At 41.9% G+C, this 20,038-nt stretch overlaps 1 protein-coding gene across 5 annotated transcripts; it reads right to left on the bottom strand.

The window, feature by feature from the left end:
* Positions 1–4,580: 4,580 nt before the first annotated feature.
* RB195_001579 (uncharacterized protein) lies at positions 4,581–19,467 on the bottom strand (the record flags this gene model as incomplete). 5 transcript variants are annotated; one of them, XM_064198429.1, is made up of 16 exons in its annotated part: positions 4,581–4,618; positions 7,078–7,183; positions 7,236–7,306; positions 11,951–12,011; positions 14,285–14,446; positions 14,520–14,669; positions 14,725–14,835; positions 14,922–14,957; positions 15,552–15,652; positions 17,393–17,432; positions 17,750–17,836; positions 18,091–18,222; positions 18,466–18,627; positions 18,699–18,848; positions 18,977–19,063; positions 19,339–19,467. In XM_064198429.1, the coding sequence occupies 16 exons, from the start codon at positions 19,465–19,467 to the stop codon at positions 4,581–4,583; spliced, it is 1,623 nt and encodes a 540-aa protein (XP_064054308.1). The 5 variants fall into 5 exon arrangements, with proteins under 5 accessions (XP_064054308.1, XP_064054307.1, XP_064054309.1 ...); XM_064198428.1 differs by lacking the exons at positions 14,520–14,669; positions 14,725–14,835 and having other exon boundaries at positions 14,285–14,485; positions 14,871–14,957; XM_064198427.1 differs by lacking the exons at positions 4,581–4,618; positions 7,078–7,183; positions 7,236–7,306; positions 14,520–14,669; positions 14,725–14,835 and having other exon boundaries at positions 11,953–12,011; positions 14,404–14,485; positions 14,871–14,957.
* Between the last annotated feature and the right edge of the window lie 571 nt (positions 19,468–20,038).

Raw genomic sequence — 20,038 nt, 5'->3', positions numbered from 1 at the left:
ACGCAAACGAGGTGGAAAACTACTCTGGAATCGCCCATTTTATGATACACAAGCGTTTCCAAAGATTTTTCTAAACTTTTAATGTTCCTTCTTCTCAAATGACACATCACTTATCACATACTCTCCATTTCATGAAGAAAGAACGAAGAAAATGAGTTTTAGAATTTTCTGGTTTATTCCTTGAGTTTCTGAAAGAAACAAGAGGAAAGAAACTAGATGAAAAAAGAAAGTGCAGTGGTAACGCAGAAAAATAGAAACGTGAAAAGGTCCTGAAAACAACACTTTCCTTTGATTATTCCCTTTGAAGAAAAGCAGTTGAGAGAACAGTAACAAACTACGTTTTTACTAGTTGCCGTAGTCGGTCGATGGTCCCCTACCCCAATCAATTCTTTCATTCCTCGGGAGTCTTCGTAGCAGCCGTACGTACGAGGATTTGAGGAGAAAAAACCGACCTCATAATCTCTGTAGGTTACTTTATAAGCCGTATACACGTTCATTAATCGCAAACTATTCTAGATTAAGATCAAACCCCTTGACGCATACAAGAGGTGTGAGAATCAAGTCCATTATTACCCTAGAACATTTCATCCCTTATTTTCCAATTTACTGTTTGCGTAAAGAACCAGGAAAAAGAAATAGAAAGTAAATCCTCTTAAAATTAGTCAACTAAAGAGCGCAGTAATTTTAAGCGAAAGTACCGGAGGACACGTAAATTCTGTAAGCGTCTTGTTGGAATTTGTATGCGCTGCCAGTCTACCTTTTTCCCTCAAAACCCACCCCTTAGAAATCCAAAGAGAATTCTCTAGAGTATTTTTGATGAACAGCATACAGTGGAGTTTTTACTTTTGGAATAAAGCACAATTGACAAGTACATTTCGTATAGTCAGTAAATGGGAAAAATATCCATGTTGCAGAGACAAGACAGGACAAAATGACAGGCAAAAGGCCTCAGCTTTTCACTCTTTTCATTTTGTTTCTCATACGAAGTAGCCTGTACTTTTGACGACCCTTCTATTTCCTAGAAGTGCGTTTTTTCTCACAATAGAACTCGAAGTGTCACATGACTCGGAAGTCTTTACGTCAATCGGACCAAAACGGAGGTAAACATGGACGAAGTAAGGAATACAGACGTGATTGGTGTAGATCGACAGTAGCTGTTTTTCGCTTAAAATGACAGATAACCATTATAAGAAAAAAGAAACTATGATTTTTTTTTCTCAAACCACTACCCAGAGACTCGGAAATGAACGACGTATTCTCATGTCGCGTTCGTAAGGGCATAACCCACCTGAAACTCGCATCACCCCACGAATCTGGGATGATGCGGGTTTCAGATGGGTTATGCCTATACGGGGTCATAAATTGTGGAGAAGAGAGTAATTCCGCCCATTTCTCCCTATATCAGTGGAAACGGACGACCCCAGAATGCTGTTTCTTATGACGGCTTCTATTGCAATGCGCGACGTTTGCGCCCCGCTTGCGATTCGTGGAAAATCCACTCGGAGCCAAGGGTGGCGCAATAGAGGACGTCGTAAAAAACAGAATTCCGGGGTCGTCGTCTGTTTACACTGATACAGGGAGAGATGAACGGAATCACCCTCCTTCCCACAATCTACGACCCCGTATAGGCGTAACCCACTTGAAATCCGTACCATCCCATATTCGGGGTGATGCCTAAATCCTATTTTTGGTCATTTTAGAAGGGGAGAATGACATACTGACCAAGTACTCTTAGCTTTTCTTATATAGCAGAGACGAAAATGGAATTTTTCTCTGAAAATCTTCAGTGCAAAAAGTTTGAGGGAACAAGAGAGATTTGATCGTCGAAATTCCAGTATGTTCCAGTGAAGATTGTTCCCAATTCAGAAAAAAACAATCATCTCGTGCCCCATTCACTCTGATATACATCTATGGTTTCTGGATTTTTTTTTTCAAGAAATGATCTCTTATGTGTAAATCGCGCGGTCAGTTTTTAGATGTAATGAATCAATATCGTACAAAAATTGATGACATGGTACTCAAAATTACTGATTATCATGCCGATTTTCCCTGTGATTTTCTTTTCAAAATTTTTATTACAGTTTTACGCTGCTTTTATTAGCGCCTGAGTGAATAAATAAATAATCACTATGAAATTTCCTCCGGGAGAGTGACTAAAAGCTGGCCAAATAATCAATTCTGGAGTTATCAGTTTTGGGCACGCAAGCAACTGACTGACTGATGGAAAAATTTCAAGAATAACTCACGAATCTACTCATACACATAACTGGTAGCTAAGGAGATTCCGCTATGACCGACACGATGCAGCCAGTTCACTGTTCGCAAATAAAGTAGTGTTTGAGGAAATTTTCGATGAGTAAGGTGATTTCTAGCAAAAGACAAGGTCCAGAACGAAGTCTTCAAGCATCACAACGAAAACTTGGAACATCGCTTGAAAGCTCAGACACTGTAACAGCTTCTATTTCTTCGTTTAAAATAACAACCTCTATTTTTTTGCCGATTTATTTCATATGTGATGAATTTAGTTTGAGTGAGATAGATAGTGCAGAATCAGATGCAGATCTTCCGACGATGCATATTGTTACAAAACGAACTATAGAATCTAGTTTAAGCTCTTTCATTTCATCGCCACAGGTGTAATGACTTGTTTCGTCTGAATTATTAAGTTCGATGCCTCACATTCACTTGTTCTCTGGATTTCAAAGAAGAAAGGTTACAGCTTAGCACCAGCTGAAAAAACAAAACATCACAAACTCCCTTGAGTGCTGTCTTCGAGAAGCGCTCGATTTCTAGCGTAACTTTGACGTAGAGCTCAACTGGGAACGACGAGTTAGTTCGAAAATAAGCACAAATTTATTCTGTACTGAAGCACTTTAACAATGCATTCACATCTAAATTTGAGTAAGTTCTATTCTTTTTTCGTCCTGCACCTTGTAGAGCCAGAATCATACCATACCATACATTATTTTTGGAAAACTTCAACATTGGACATTGTTTACCTGCTTCTTAAACAACAACCTCGTGAATAAAAAATAACAACATCCCTCCCAGAGCTACCTTGCACTTTTCGTTAACAATATATCTTCAAATTGCATTCCTTTAGAACGCTATGCAAACCGAAGTGTAATATGAATATTTCCTTACAGTCAGCTTGTCCTATTTTTAAATAATGGTAGGTGCCACCAGTTGCCAACCTCTTCTGTTGTTTCAAAACCCATCCCCTCTTCCCCTCACCCTCCCAAAAAAACGAAAAAGTCTGTGGTCTTCACCAAACAAAGATTTCAAATCCGTGATGGAAAGATGAATAAATGGGGCGAAGAGAAGAGGAACCTATTCGAATATACTTCAACTTTCTAATTAGAATTGCAATAACAGAAGTGAAGCGTTTGGATTCCACACACGCGCGTAAAATTCTAGAAGCTCGCTCCGTTTCTGCTCACAGACGCAGGAGAACCAGAATAGAATACCAGAAAGATTGAGCCTAAGTCCCGGAAGAATGGAGCAGACTTTCAAAAGTAAGTTACACAGAAAAACTGGAGCTCCTAAGATAAGAAGAAAAACGAGTTGAAATTCAGCTCTGCTCCTTCAAAAATGTCAGGGAGAAGCTTCATCGTCTAGAGAGAGACTTACTCTAACTGAACTGAACCTATAAATTATTGTGAAGGCACCGAGGAATGAGGAAACTATACAATTACCTAACAGTTGTTCAACTTCGTAGACTTTAATTTCACGATAGGACCCACCCACTGCCCAATCGCAAGATCGGATGCGATGTGGGAGGGAAGCGTGCTATGATTTTAAGCACAAGAGCGAAAGTCCTTTCCGTTTCTACAAGCTGTGGTAATGGAAATAAACATTTCAGGCGAAAAAACTTTACGATGAGCAATTCTGCAGAATTTCGAGAGTAAAAGCAACAAGTAAAAGTAACGTAAGAGAGATGAATAGGAGAATTATAGGAAAGAGAAAGTAAGAGTCGCTGTGTACGAGTTTTCCTCGACCAGTTGCCTAGGAGTAAAACCGGATCTTTTGCTAACGAAAGGTGTGCAGTTGAAGCGTAGCGTCGATATACCGATAAATCTCATTTTTTCGATTAATCCTTCGAAGTGCTTGTTTAGGCCACGTCCCTTCCAATGTTTGCCTTCCCGTCTTTAGCTGTTGCCCTTTTAAACACGGATTAAGAAAAAAAACCACACCGCAAATAATCTTTTCTGAAAGAAGCCTGGGTTACTGTAATCATATGAAGAAAATCCGACTTATTCACGTTTCCTATCAATTATTTAACATAATCGCTCACTAAGGGTTGTGTAATTTTTTTAGAGCAGGAATTACGAAAAACCATAACGAGGTGGTAGCGAGTGAAATGTTCTTCGAATTAATGCACATCTAATTAGACTTGTACTTGGAGAAATTCCCTCTGAAGTCGTTTAACAAACGTGAATGAGTGGTTCCCAGAATTTGAACTTTAGAAAGTATGAAAGTCCAACTTCGATTGCGCCTCTAGATCTAATGCCTAGATCTCCTAGGCATTAGATGTACACTTCAATAAATACTATTAGTCTTCCAAATGCGCTCTTCATCCATCACGAGTAATCAGGAACTGAGCGAAACTGCAGAAGTTCTGAAAATGAAGGACTTCAAATGTTTTGAAAATAACCTTCGAAAACCACTTTCGCGGAAAAAAAGAAAATAATGTTCCAACGAATTTGAGATAGTCAGTGACGAGATAAAAATCAAATTTATCCGAAAACTGAAAGAAAATCATTATAAATATAAGTAAATGTAGTCGTTTTTAACAGAGATAGTAGTTGCAACTAAGACCAAAATAATTACGAAATGCAACTCCACGATGGGACCCTCGGAATCGCACAGCGATATTCTGCGCAACTAATCATATTCTAAATGTCACGAAACTGCATTCAAAAACAAAGTACCTTGTGATGTGGTTGCGTACGCGATTACATCCAAAGTGGTAGGATCCTCGCTCAGTTCCTCAGTCCAACTGAATCTAGCGAGTGTCCCACCGCGATGGCAGCCGCCTTCGAAATTTCACCCCGCGTCAGATCGTTTTGGCTTGACTCCGACCAGATGACGAGTTTAAGAAACTGTGTCCACAGTATTTATGCATGAGAAGTATAGATGTCTCAGGCGAAGTATAATAATAATAATTGGTCTCGGATATAAAAGTGAAGTTAAGAAGGGGCAGTTTCTCATTAGATTCAAGGTGTGTTGCAGAAAAAAAACTGGCGGGAACCAGATATGCTTGGAAAACTTCACCTAATTGACATGAATGAAATCCTTTTCAGCAAAAGGACGCCATATGGTACTCGTCGGGGGGAGAGGGAAGGAGAGGAGAAAAAGAAACAGAGAAAGGTGAAATTTTGCCGAGAATTGAAGTTTTGCCTTGAACGTCCAATGTCTACTGTGAATCTCATTAACGGCCGAACACAAACAGAAAACAAAGACACGAGAGTGTCGACGTCGCAGTGTCTATCCCATCGTGGAACAACATGGAATACGAAAGATCACGTTTAGCAAACGAAAATCTCGTGCGCAATGGCTTTCAAGAGATGCAAGAGGTATGTAATAAGCCATTCAACACGTCTTCGTGGTGCTTCTTTTTTTCCAAGGACTGCGATGGAAACAAAGCATTTTTTCCTCTCGTCGTTCTACGCTCGAAAACATCAAAACAGACAACAAAATCGCATTCCCAGTGAATTTGATATCGTCGGTGGATTCCTTCTTTCGAAAATCCTGAGCGCGAGAAACTTCAGGGATAATGCGCGAACATGGCGTCACAGGAGTGAATTAGGAAGAATGAAGGAGCGGCCGAGGAGGCTGTGACGTACGTGATATGCACAAAAAGAATCTGCTTGGAAAAAAGCGTTGTCGCACTCTGGAATAATTTCATTCTCACAGCTGCAGATCCCACAAAATACAATGGATACATCTTTCGGACGCTTTAAGCGCAGCAATGAAATTAGAGTACAAGACTGTCGCTCATACAATACAAAGTGGTTTGTTGCCCGTTCTCTGAATCCAGAACAAAAACATAGTGACGAGATTTTTCTTACTATTTCAAGATTAACTGCACTCTCTACTAGTGTAATTTCAATAGATTCCCCCAAGGGCGCAAAAACAATCAATCCACAATATTTGAGTTCATTGCACTTGGACGCGAAAAAACTAGAAAGATAACAGTAAATAAAATAGCCATATTCAAAGTTGTTTTTCTCGTGCAGCTAATGCTTGTGATCTATTCAAAGTAATGGAATAAAGGGAGACTGAATTCACTGGTTGAGTAGGCGCTCCTATACCGCACTTGTAACTTCTTATGACAAAACATAGCAACCATCAAAATGATAATATGATCTCCAATTGATCAAGGATACGTTTCTAGTTTTTCTCTCTTTTCTGGTGGATCTTTTTATTTTTCACGAAAAAGAAGATCCGTTATGAATGTGGGAATCCTCACAGAACTTCACTCAGACTGATCCGGTTCGCACGACAATATTGTCCTTTTTTCCACCATATCGGTAAACATGATCATTACAGAGAATTAGAGGCAACATGTTGCGAAACCGACGATGGAAGCAGACGAGCAATTCATGAGTACGAGCGATCTGTGTGATCTTGTCTTAGCAACGATGTAACATATTCCGCGATGGAATGCGGATCTCTCCGTCGTTGTCCTACATCCACAATCCAACGAAGACAACTAAAATAAGCAGCAGAAATTGCCCTATCTGCACAGTTGCAGGCGCCCTCGTTCTACGAGCCGCAATTTGTTGCATCGTTAGGTACACGAGACCAAACAGAGCTACCCTATATGGGTTCTTCTCGATTTCTGAGAAGTTGAGAGTGATATCGCTCATACTCGTGAGCTGCTACCTAACTCCTAACTATCTAAACAATCACGTTCTCGATCCAGCCTTCAGATACTGACACACCACGACAATTCCTACACATAAAATGTAGATGTATTTGTACTTGTGCGTACCTGAGCGATGCGAGAAATCTTTGCGTAGGAAACTAGGACACGCTTCTGCGAGTGCAAACGAGCAAAGAAGGCGTGCTTACCTGCGTGACTGCGACGTGTTAACATGGTCTTTTCTACTCCACACAATAGTGCTATGACAGTCCAGTTGAAAAAGTTTTCATTTGAGGTGCAACATCGAGTAAGTGGCTGCATACAAGGCTGCACGGTATCAGACTCTCGTTGGTGACACCGAACTTACCGTTGTGACGCAACCAGGTTCCACTCCGAAGATCGAGTGAATGAGGTCTGCCCCACCTCGATAGCGGCACCCTGCAAGGACCGGAGAAGAAATATGGTGGAGGCTATATGGGCGTCTTCAAGTGCATGGATTTTGAGCGTATCAATCCTTCGGATTCTGAATCTATATCTTCACGTTCCTGTAAAACAATATGATGCGACGAAAAAGCGCAACGCTCATGAATTTCTGTCAATTCCTTGTAGTTGTACTTCGAGATCACAAAAGGAATCGGCAACAATTCTAAGCAACACTAACATAAAACGTTCACAGAAAGTCTCATTTAAGAGGATCCTTCAATCAGTGCTCCAAAACTCCTCCTGAAGGAAATAAACTTTGAGCTCGATTAATTACTGCGCCATCAAAAAGAACTTGCTCGAGAATAGGTTTTGCAATGGTAAATGTCTGCTTGGGAATACTTCTGGATTAAGATGATAACTCAAAAATTTAATGAACGGATGATCTCCACTGAAGTATCATTATTCCTAAATAAATTTATTTATATATCTCCAGATAATTTTAATACGAAATAAGTGCACTATTTAAATAAATAACCAACCACTCTTTTGCGTTCAGCGCTATGATTCGCCGAAAAAAATGATGTCAGAAAGAAGATAAACAGTAGGAAACGTTGCCGTTTTCGCAGTTGTTCGTCTTTATCGTTTTGTTTTCTTTTCATGCTTACGACTGCAAAAAAAAATACTTTAAAAGAATCTAGAATCTTGTTCTTTTTTTTTGCAATCATACGATACATATACACCGCTTTTTTCAAACAGAACGAAAGTAGTCAACATAATTGAAATTAACTTTAAAAAGGTTAGCAAAAACAAACGGGAGGACATTCCAGAAAACCGCTCTACGCTAACAATTTCTCATCTCATCCAATCAGTCAATGAATAGAAATACAACTCACTTTAAAGAGACCACACAGATTGTCGGAGTGCTTCTTCTGGTAAGTTGTTGATCGTCTTCCGGAGGGGAGTCATGTTCCATGAATTTTAATTTCAAATAATGAATTATTTACTAGGTTTTTAACTTCGTATGTTCACCTCTACGCGAAAATAACGTTTCAACGTCGTCAGAAAGAAGAATCTGTTTTAACTTTGTGTTGACTTTTTCACTGTTATGGAGCCATCTGACCTTACGAGAGCATGTAGAGGCTATGAGGAGAAGAACGAAAAAATGAAGAAGAAGGATCTATCACTCTGAGGATATGAAGATGTTAAAGTAAATCCAAACAAGTAATTACCAGCAAGAGATAACGCCAATCTTTGGCTCAAAACGACCTGAAGCCAGGTGCAGCTCCGCCCGAAGTAATACGATGCAGTTAGTGGTTGAGGTGGGACCCTCGCTCGCTGCAATCGGACTGCAGAGATGAGTAGGAGTTCCACGTCGATCACAGCCGTTGCTCCCATCGGTACACTTCGACCGCAGCCCCCACGCAATTGCAATGGGCTTCAGGTCGTCAGGGGTGGTCGCCCTTAGGTCCCACTCTAAATTCCAGATTTTCTAAGCACTGAGAGCTTTTATAGTAGAAAAAAGCGTCAAACGGGCGGTGTTAGGACAGTTAAGAATTTATGCAACTAATCTTTGCACTGAAAGTCCAGCAGTAAATCTAAGGGGTTATTGTGTTATTATGAGAGGGTTCTCCAGTTTAATAAACAAGGACGCTTCTTACCGAAATAAACTAGCTAAATTCATGACAACGTGCAAATTTGCGTGCTTGCAAGAATCCATTTTCCCTACTTCACCTTTCTTTACTTCACGTTCCACACACTGGTCATCCACATTGCATTTCTCGCTGCATTTTTAAGAATTAAATCAAAATAAGAATCATTAAATGATTGCATTCTTTATGGAATGAGAATAGTCGTACGACCACGACTGATATTACGGTTGACGCAAACTGAACCCTAATACAACTGCGTATACTGTAGCGCTCAACATTACGCCGCGGGGCTCTCACTCAACCTGTCAGTCTGATTCGACCCAGCGAAGATCGGCCGCAAAAAAAATACGCGATTGCAGCAACCGTGTTTCACTGACGACTGCAAAGACGGATTGCAGTAAGAAATTAAGAATTCACCTGACATCAAGCCAGCAAAAATCATAGGCATACAATAATTTGAGTTAAGATATAGTAAATCTAGTGCAATGCAAAAAAGGTGAAAGCGAAAAGAACAGGTGAAAGTTCTAGCTTTCGCACTTGTTAGGTTTTTGTGGAGCAAGCATCACTTCTTAGACATCACTTCCTTGTTTCTACAGTTTCTGAGACTCTCGAAGAAAATTTACGAAAAGGAACATCATACAGGAGGAATTTTTTGTTAAGTCACTAGAAAATGGAGAATCATCATTATTTGCTTGGAAGATTCTCAGTTGAAGAGTAAAAAATGATTCGGCACTCGAAATAGTCAATTTGCTATTTCTTACAACTGCAGTCTGACCTTGTCCTAATCAAACGCTCATCGTAGCACAACTAAACATATGTACATATAGCTGGATAAAATTAACCGGAAACGAGGAATGGAATAAACTTGTGCACTGGAACCCTCACTTTACGCAGTTCGATTGGTGATAAAAAAAAACCGATTACAAGCAATTACGCAATTGCACCAAACTTCAGCTCGGTTTGATCTGTGCCGTCACGTGCATAAATAACGAGTTATGTCTTACAAATTTTCTTCCATAGACTTCTAGTAAAATGATGTCTTTAAGAGATCTTCGCCGTGGAGGAAGATTCAAATACGTTGCTCTAGACATGCCAAATTCCTCTAGAGTTCATTAAAAGTTGTAATTCACTCAATCTTCCTCAAATGCAGAAGCATGTTGTATGCAGTGCGCAAAATCCATTTTCAGTATGTGTTAACTATGAATTGACTAAATAATAATCAGTAAGTTAATAGGAAGTCAATAGGCAGGTATCCTGGGATAGAAAATAATGTGTAGACGACACAATGAGCCGCAATCATTCCGCATATCCGACAGAATGATTGACACAGAAGGAAGGAAAGGAAGTATTTGGTAACGAGGAAGAAAAACTTGACTGTTGACCATCTCATGCGGAAGACAGATTTGTTCTGAGAAATCCTTGAACATCTTCTCAAGGATATCGCTCAGATAAGAAGTTTGGACTGTCAACAAAGCAAGTGACCAATGAAACTTCAAATCTTAGCAAGAATCTGAAATTTTCCTAGCTTCAAAGCAGTCTGGCGCTGATTTTTCTTAAAACATCTTATCGCGATTTCTCAGTGTTCGCTCTTTTGACAAACTAATAGCTTCTTCATTAAACGCACACGTGATCGCGGAACGCTTGCGATAGAAGGGAGGCATCGTAATGATCGACATCTAATAGAGAACCAAGCAATAAAATCCCTCTGCAAAAACTAATCACCTATTTGCTGTGGATGATGCATAAACATGCTCATAGATCACCCAAAGAGATATCAGCCGTTAAAGGCATCATCCCACGAATCTGAGGTGGTGCAGATTTCAGGTGGATTATTCGAATACGGGATGGGTGACTACGGAGAGGGAAGTGATTCCGTCCATTTCTTGCTAATTGCCGTAAAAAACGGGCCGGAAGATGCGGCGCCGCACAAGGCTGGCGCGCTCCAATCGAACCTCTTGTGCAAAATGGTGCGCCAAAACGAATGAAGCCGTATCTTCCGGGTCGTTTTTTACGGCAATTAGGAAGAAATGGACGGAATCACCCCCCTCTCCGTAGTCTCCCATCCTATATACGAATACTACACCTGAAATCTGCACCACCTCAGATTCGTGGGGTGATGCCTTTAACAAAACGAGGCAAAAAGGGAGGCAAATGAAGGCAAGAATGTTGTTATTGTAGATCATGTTGAATTTAGAATCCCTAAGTACAGCCATTGATTTGTACGTGTGATCTTTGACCCTTTAGTCGCGATTTTAGACGTCTTTATTAAAGGCAGAACTCGGGATAAAATTCGTATACCTGTTTTACTTACAAATCTTGCCCAAGGATCTACTACTGACCGACTTTGGAAAAGAAACTGCTCAAAAAGCTAAAATTCTTTCGTTTCGTTTTCGTTTTCTTTCTCGAAAATAAGGCTCTCCGTCCTGGATATAAGCGATTAAAGTGCACGTTGGGGGAAAGTGCGATGCGGACCACCGTTATTGGCAAACCTATACCGAATAGTTATCAGCTGACAGCCATTACAATGTTCGCGCCGTATCCGCGAGAGCGAACAGAGAGCAATTGACTAAGCTGTACAAGGAAATGAAAACGAACAAGACTCTGCAACTGGATTAGTAATAAGCCAGCGAAGAATTTGATGTTTACTTTGGGGAATGTGGATGTTCCGATGCCGAAAAAAGGGTAAAACAAGAAATGAAAAAAAAAACTTTGTATTACGTAAGTCCTGCCTTTAAGGATTGGTATTTCGCACTAATCACACTACTGAGGAAATTTAGCTAATATCAATAACAACAGTCAACTCCATAATTCATTATGATAATATTTTTAAAAAAAATGTCATTTTCACCACATCAACACCCAACCTTCATATTTAAATCAAAAATAGCCCGCTATAAAAACTGATAAGAACAATATTATAACAATGAAATGAAATACAAAAGCATCTTGCAAAAAAAAGTAAAAGGCTTTCAATAAGGAATCATCTTCAGACTCCTATGAAAAAAGCCACCATTATGTCGCTTCTGCAGTTTTGATATTGAATTCACCAATGCCGAGGTTGATTCGTCCACCTATGTAAAGATAAAGTAACATAGAGCTTAGCTAATGTAAGTATTACTGTAGTAGTAAGGATGAGCAGGTGCGAAAAAAACTGCCACCAACAAAAAAAAAAGCAGCTAAAGCCGGACTTCAGACTTTCAGTGATTTTAGCTTCGCTCCCCTTCACTGATCAATGAAAGTTAATAGTAGTGGTGTTTTCTGTAAAATCAAATTTGCGTTTTTATAACAACACTTTCCTTCTCTTCTTTATATTATAAATTAAGGCGAAAGATTACGCAGTTTTCCTTCTAAACGCGTCAATTCTACATTTGAAGAATATTCGACCATCAGCTACAAATACTCCTTCGATGCCAGAATAATGTAGATACAATTTGAAAGCATTACTCGAAGTATGGGTATTCCTCCTGATTTCTCCCAATAGTTGATGTTTTAACATTAAATGACGTGAAAGACATTATCCTACTGATAAAGATAACGTTCCACGTCAGATCACATAAACATCTTGCTACTATTTAAGCATCCGTTTGCATGCGTGTTTCCACTTTCTGAGAACGGCATGCTACAAACTTGAGGCGAACAAAGAAGGAAATAGGCACACGGAGGAGTCGTAAAGGTGAAAAGTAAAGCGCCCAGTCGCAACGGCTATGAAACGGCAGCGGTCATCTATCTCATGCGTCTTGACCACGACGTTATTGCGCACCAATGACCGGGTCCACCGACGCCGGTGGATCCGTTGCACCCGATATTATCGCAATCTGGCGCCGGAGCACCAATCTGACGCCGGTGGACCCACCCTTTTCTATAGGTATCTGACGCCGGTGGACCCGTCGCACCCCTTTTTCTGGACATCTGGCGCCGGCACAGCAATCTGACGCCGGTGGACCCGTCGCACCCCCTTCTATAGGTATCTGACGCCGGTGGACCCGTCGCACCCCTATAGGTATTCTATGGGTATCTGACACCGGTGGACCCGTTGCACCCCTTTTTCTGGACATCTGGCGCCGGCACAGCAATCTGACGCCGGTGGATCCATCGCACCCCCTTCTATAGGTATCTGACGCCGGTGGACCCGTCGCACCCCTTTTTCTGGACATCTGGCGCCGGCGCAGCAATCTGACGCCGGTGGACCCGTCGCACCCCTTTTTCTGGACATCTGGCGCCGGCACAGCAGTCCGACGCCGGTGGATCCATCGCACCCCCTTCTATAGGTATCTGACGCCGGTGGACCCGTCGCACCCCCTTCTATAGGTATCTGACGCCGGTGGACCCGTCGCACCCCTTTTTCTGGACATCTGGCGCCGGTGGACCCATCGCACCCCCTTCTATAGGTATCTGACGCCGGTGGACCCGTCGCACCCCTTTTTCTGGACATCTGGCGCCGGCGCAGCAATCTGACGCCGGTGGACCCATCGCACCCCCTTCTATAGGTATCACGGCCTTCTGGACGCCGGGACCCGTCGCACTTCTGACATCTCGCCGCACAGCAGTCCGACAACCTATTATCTACGCCGTACCCGTCGCACCTTTTCTACATCTCCGCAACCCACCCGGCACTTAATTCGCCAAGACACCCGTAAACCGTCGCACCCTCATAGTAGACGACCCACCAAGCGGACCACTCCAACCCCTTCCATAGGTATCGACGCCGGTGGACCCGTCGCATCCCTTTTTCTGGACATCTGGCGCCGGCGCAGCAATCTGACGCCGGTGGACCCGTCGCACCCCTTTTTCTGGACATCTGGCGCCGGCACAGCAGTCCGACCCGGTGGATCCATCGCACCCCTTCTATAGGTATCTGACGCCGGTGGACCCGTCGCACCCCCTTCTATAGGTATCTGACGCCACTCAAGGCACCCCACCTTCTATATCTGACGCGGGTGGACCCGTCGCACCCTTTTTTTTTGGGCATCTGGCGCCGGCGCAGCAATCTGACGCCGGTGGACCCATCGCACCCCCTTCTATAGGTATCTGACGCCGGTGGACCCGTCGCACCCCCTTCTATAGGTATCTGCCAGACCCGCCCTTTATAGGTATCTGACGCAATTTGACGCCGGTGGACCCGCCGCACCCCCTTCTATAGGTATCTGACGCCGGTGGACCCGTCGCACCCCCTTCTATAGGTATCTGACGCCGGTGGACCCGTCGCACTCCCTTCTATAGGTATCTGACGCCGGTGGACCCGTCGCACCCCATTTTATAGCTTTCTAGCCTGTAATCTCTACTAGACTCAGTCACGAATAAGTAGATGAGCCTCCACATAAGTAGGACCTTCAATTTGCCTTACCTTACTAGTTTTGTAGGCTAGTGAGCCAAGTGTACCAGATCCATCAGTATTTTGGCTGATAGAACCCCAGAAACTGGAGATATTCACAATCGCTGCTCGATCAACTCCAAAATAATCACCTGGTTTTTGAGCAGCTGCCTTCTTCAGCAGAGGTAAAAATGTCTGTAGTGGAAAACGTCTTACAAACGTAGCACATAGCTGCTGCAAAGAAGGAATTAAAGGGAAAACAACAAACCTGACTGACAGTAGCAGTACCTAACGTATTCACATTCAAACATTTCATCAATGTCTCACGATTAATCTCTCCATTGGTGAAATATGGCGGAAGAACACCAGCATTATTCACTAACACATTTAGGCCATCTTCCCCTACCAGTTTCTCAACCTAAATTTTTAAAACTTGTGTCTTGTGGTAATATTTACCACAACACACAAGTTACCGTCTTGAAGACACCTACGCTCCCAACCAGAATTCTATTTATCCTGCAAAACCACTGACATTCATCAGAATAGCAGAATTTTACGAGAACTGCACGGACCCAATTACTCTCCTTCAAATATGTCAATCAAATACGTACAACCATACCTGAGTATAAGCATCTTTGATCGACTGGTCACATTCAAGATCAATTCTTACACTTTTCAGACGGTTGTCAGTGATTGCGTTCAAATCCTTAATTATTAAAACTGTGTAGAATGTATGAAATATATAAATAACAATATAGTGTGCCAATATGAGGCGGGTGTAGCGCTGTCAGAAGAGGTACTTCTGTAACTACAAGGTCGATCGATGGTTCCAGACTGCTCTAATGCAAACCAAGCCTCTTATCCTCTCCGAGGTCGATAAACTGGTGCCAGATTTGTTTGGAAGAGCAAAACATTGACTCGACTGTGTTTTGTTCTTCCAAACATCGGCCCGCAAGACATTGTAAGGCTGCACACTCGTTCATAAACCTTTATACTTTATCGTTTATAGTGTTCCAAAGCAACCACTCTCGCCTGATAGGACCTTTATTTCGTAAAAGCGTTCTCGCTCAGGATTGAACTGGTTTCTAATTATAAGTCATGCAAACAATTCTCCACCGTAACCGATTTAAAAAAAAACGCATCATACTGCGCGCGCGAAACCATTCATGTGATATTGCATCATGGATGAAACATCATTTGTCGAACGATGCTTGCTAAATTATGAATTTTTTGAAGTGACAAATTTATTTTCGTAAGTAGTATGCAATAGTAGTGTTAATGAAGAGTGAAAAATCACAACCTCGGCATCATCGGGATTCCTTACTCCAGCAATGACATGCTTCACTGTTGGCACTTTGAGAAATTCTAGCATAAGCCCAAGCCCAATGCCTCTGTTCGCTCCTGTGATAAAGACTGAAGCCAGGTACGCTGGGCACAATTCTTATGACCTTCTAGATTGAGATAATGATGCTGTCTAATTTAAAAAACAAATGGTAGACACTGTCTGGTGTGTTCACTGACGTGGGTGTTTGCGAAAACAAACCCACACTATCCCGGTTACGATTTGGTCCTGGCTGAACCTCTCTGATAAATATTTACGTTCATTGAATTTGCAAGAGAACATAACACCGGGACATGCTGATACAAACCATTAATGTGTAGGAGGAACACTATGCATTCCAGTCGAGAACAACTCAGTGAAACTGTTACGCTACCCGAAAGTGCCACAGCTGGCATTTTGAAAGTGCACGCGATAGGATCTTCGGATGAACGTGTCAAAACGAACTGAAGCCCGTTGCAGTCGTGTAACCGACGCGGTGTAGCTAGTGGATAGGACGGGACCATAGCGAACTGCAGTGACGAGTAGGGCTAGCAAGATCATCCTCGACCTTAAAGACTTCATACCACCGCGCATTTATTCCTAATTGCCGTAAAAAACGGCCCAGAAGATACGGCTTCGAGCGTTCCGGAGCGCTATTTTCAACAACGAGTCCGATTGGAGCGCGCCAGCCTCGTGCACGCGCCGCATCTTCCGCACCGTTTCTTTGCGGCAATTAGGAAAAATGGACGGAATCACCCTCCTCTCCATAATCTACTATCCCGTATAACACTACTCCACCTAAAATCCGTACGACCTCAGATTCGTGAGGTGATGCCTTTAACCCTTGTCCTCTAGCAGCACCGCTTGGAGCCGCTTAAGCAACTGTATCGAGCTTCACTTCGTTTTAAACCGACTACATTTTCCATCGTCCGCGTCGTTGGTGCATTGCATTGGTTTTTTCGAACCTTTTATTTCTGGCAAAAGTGAAACTTCCAGATTTTCTTTGTGTTTCAGCGTGTCATACATATCCTCTCCAAAGTTCATTGTTTTATTTTGAAATCTAGAGACTTTTCCCCACTAATACTGATGCTACGTTGTTGAAGTTCTGTCACCGTAGCTCGTTCCATATGTACCGTAGTTGAGATAGTACCGACACGATAAAGTACCCGCATCAAAACACAAGAAAGCAGTGTGCGTCACGAAGATGCGCGCGCGTTGCGGTATATGCACCAAAACACATTCGTCCCCGACTGCGATGAGTTCTGGATAACATGGCACAAATGAATTACGAAGGGTAAGACTATAAGGAGTTACCAATGGCTGTCACCACCGCTGCCCTTTTGTGCGCCAGTGCCAATAAAAGCGGATTAAAAAAAACGTATAGCGATATATCGATAAGCAGATTTGAACCTCAGGGTTACTGTATATGAGCACTGAAACGTATACAGTGAGGACAAATTAGACAAGTGTACGAATTTTAACTGAATCACAAAAGCTCGAATCACAATCACATAAACCTGAAGGATTGTACAACCCTTTCATTAGACGCGCAACCGATGTGCCATAATTCCCCGCTTCAAGCATCTACACCTCACCAGCACGGCACATCTACACCCGAAATGTCATTCTCGGATAGTAGTAGATATAAACTGCGTCAGGGTCCGATGATTTTTCGCGTCATTATTGCCTTAGAGGATAACGACACTAAATTTATGCATCGGTTGGGCACTCTAGGTCATTGCACAGATTCATTCGTAAACCTCCACACTTCTGAATTGAAGTCGAAAGCAGCATCCAAAAGGAAATGAAACGCTAAGCACCTGTCCCTTTACCATCATCACGGAGAAAAGCGAAATGCGGCTATGGCAATGAAAGATTACTGACGAACAAATACCCTGCAGCGCACATCTTAAGCACAGACTTGTTGAAATTGGTATTATTCTTCCAGAAAACGTCACATAGATTGTTGAGGGGTTTCACCCTAGTGTTTCTATTCAAAACCACTCTTGATTCATATTATGAAGTTAATCATTTAAAAAAGGGACTAAAACATCAGCATTTCATCTCAGTTTCAGTTATCAACCACCACAAACATAGGCCAAACGCTAAAAGAAAAAAGAAATTGAGATTATTACAAAATCTGGCAGAAAATTCGCGAAGAGTTAATAAGGTATCACTCTTAAATCACGGTCAAAATAGCCGCCATTATGTTGCTTCTGGAGTTTCGATATTGAGTCAACCAACGCTGAGGCTGATTCTTCTACCTGAAAATGAAGATAATATATGGCAGGTCACTCCTAACGTCAGATATGAGGACTTGAGATCGACCATTACATAGAAATAGATTAAAATAGAATAATAGAGGGAATTGTGCACTCAAAGGCGTGCAAGGAGTGATGCATCGGATGCTAAGAAACGGATTTTAATGTTTGTTGCAAAATTCTTCAAAAAACCTACTCAGCAAGATGTAACATTTTTTTCGCTCATCAGAAGTTCTAACAAAAGCAGAATTACTCACTGTAATGGCAGCTGTTCGCCCTCCCATATTCCCCATCTCAGTTTGGACCCAACCAGGGCAGAATTGAGCAACAAGAATCTTGTCATCGGCTAAATCGATTGCCATCGTTTTCCCCAGTTGGTTAAGAGCAGACTGCAAAATTCAGAATCGCTGTCCCATTAAGAATCTCCTCATAGTTCAACGACAAACCATTAACACATATAGCAAATCTTCCCCTTCTATAATAGGGTCAAAACGACATAAAGTTCGGTGCAATTCCGTAAGTGGCTGCGCTGAAAGAGGCGCGACGGAACATGCGGTTGGAATGGAAGCGGGATCATTAACCGCTATGCTCCACCGCACCGCTTCGTGTTGTTTTCGCCTCACTATAAGTACCTTGCTAATTTTGTACGCTAACGCGCCAAGTACACCAGAGCCATCTTCATTTCGACGGATTGAAGCCCAAAAACTGGAGATATTTATAATTGCAGCTCGATCAGCTCCAATATGATCACCTGATTTTCTGGCAGCTGCCTTCTTCAGCAGGGGCAAAAATGTCTGTAATAGAAGAGCTCTTCTAAATACAGAGCAAAGGAAGTAGTATGGAAAATGTAGGAGAAACAACAGACCTGGCTAACGATAGCAGTACCTACGGTATTCACGTTCAAGCATTTCGTTAAAGTTTCTCTGCAAATGGGTCCATTTGTGAAATATGACGGTAGAATTGCGGCATTGTTCACCAATAAGTTCAATCCATTGTCATGGACGACCCTTTCGACCTAAATTCCGGGCTATGTATAACATTTGTTTACTTCTGTTTAGGGGCGAAAAAGCTCCTTAGTTCATCATATATTTCACTTCTAGTACTTCCATCTACAAAATAACTAACAAACTAAAAAAACGGCACCTGAGCGTAAGCATCTTTAATAGACTGATCGCATTCAATGTCGATTTTGACGACTTTCAATCGCTCATCGGTGATTGAGTTCAAATCCTTAATTTAAAAAGTTTGATTCCGCGGCTATAAGCCACATAACTAATCTGCGAGCGGATGTGTGGGTTTTTAATCCTACTAACACATTCTTCTTTAGCACTTCCAATAGAAGCACAGCTTATTACTCTGATGCAACATAAACGCATACATTTTGCTCTAGACAACATTGAAAATCATGGTAGCGCAAATAAAGCATATGCAAATATTGGCAGATCAATTTTGCTAACACAAGCGTAAGTTCAAATCTTCAGTGTTCAAATCTTTCCAAGCAGCACCTTGGCACTCTCAGGATTCCTTGCCCCAGCAATCACATGTTTAACTGTAGGAACTTTGAGGAATTCCCGTACTATGCCAAGCCCTATTCCTCTATTTGCGCCGGTGATGAAGACGGAAAGCGGATACATAACCTAAAAAGAACATTAAAGCCTTCAAGTTTTCTCAGGAAGTCAACCAGGCCATTTTAATATCTTCAAAAAACATATGGTGTGATTAAAAGACCATCAAACGCTTTACTGTTGTGAAGCTTCTATTATAAATACATTCATTAAGCGTAATGAAATCACGAAACAATTCCACAAATGCACAAAATACCCTGGAACGAGAGTATTGTTGCCGTCAACAGAAGAGATCACTAGAATTTCTAGCAATATTCGTGGAACAACATGTGCGAGAAGAACAGGAATACGTGAGTGGACGTGAATGATCAGTAACAAACAGAATCAATCAACAACCTTCTAAATGGCACTGCGACGTATCGAAAACGAAATTGGAAACCATGGTCTTTTTGACCAACGATAATCAATCGATCACGTCGCAACCGACAAATTTTCGGCCTCCGTGATCTTCTTCAACTCAACATTCTTCTTCAACATTTTAATGTGCAAAAATCTTGGACACCACTACAAATTATCAGGAGCATGTACAATAGATGTTAGAAGAACTTGCATAATAAAACCAAGAACGTTGACACGATAA

The sequence above is a fragment of the Necator americanus genome, chromosome IV, assembly GCF_031761385.1.
Source record: "Necator americanus strain Aroian chromosome IV, whole genome shotgun sequence".
In the NCBI taxonomy this organism is placed as follows: Eukaryota; Metazoa; Nematoda; class Chromadorea; order Rhabditida; family Ancylostomatidae; genus Necator; species Necator americanus.
This window is presented reverse-complemented; position numbering and strand designations above follow the sequence as displayed.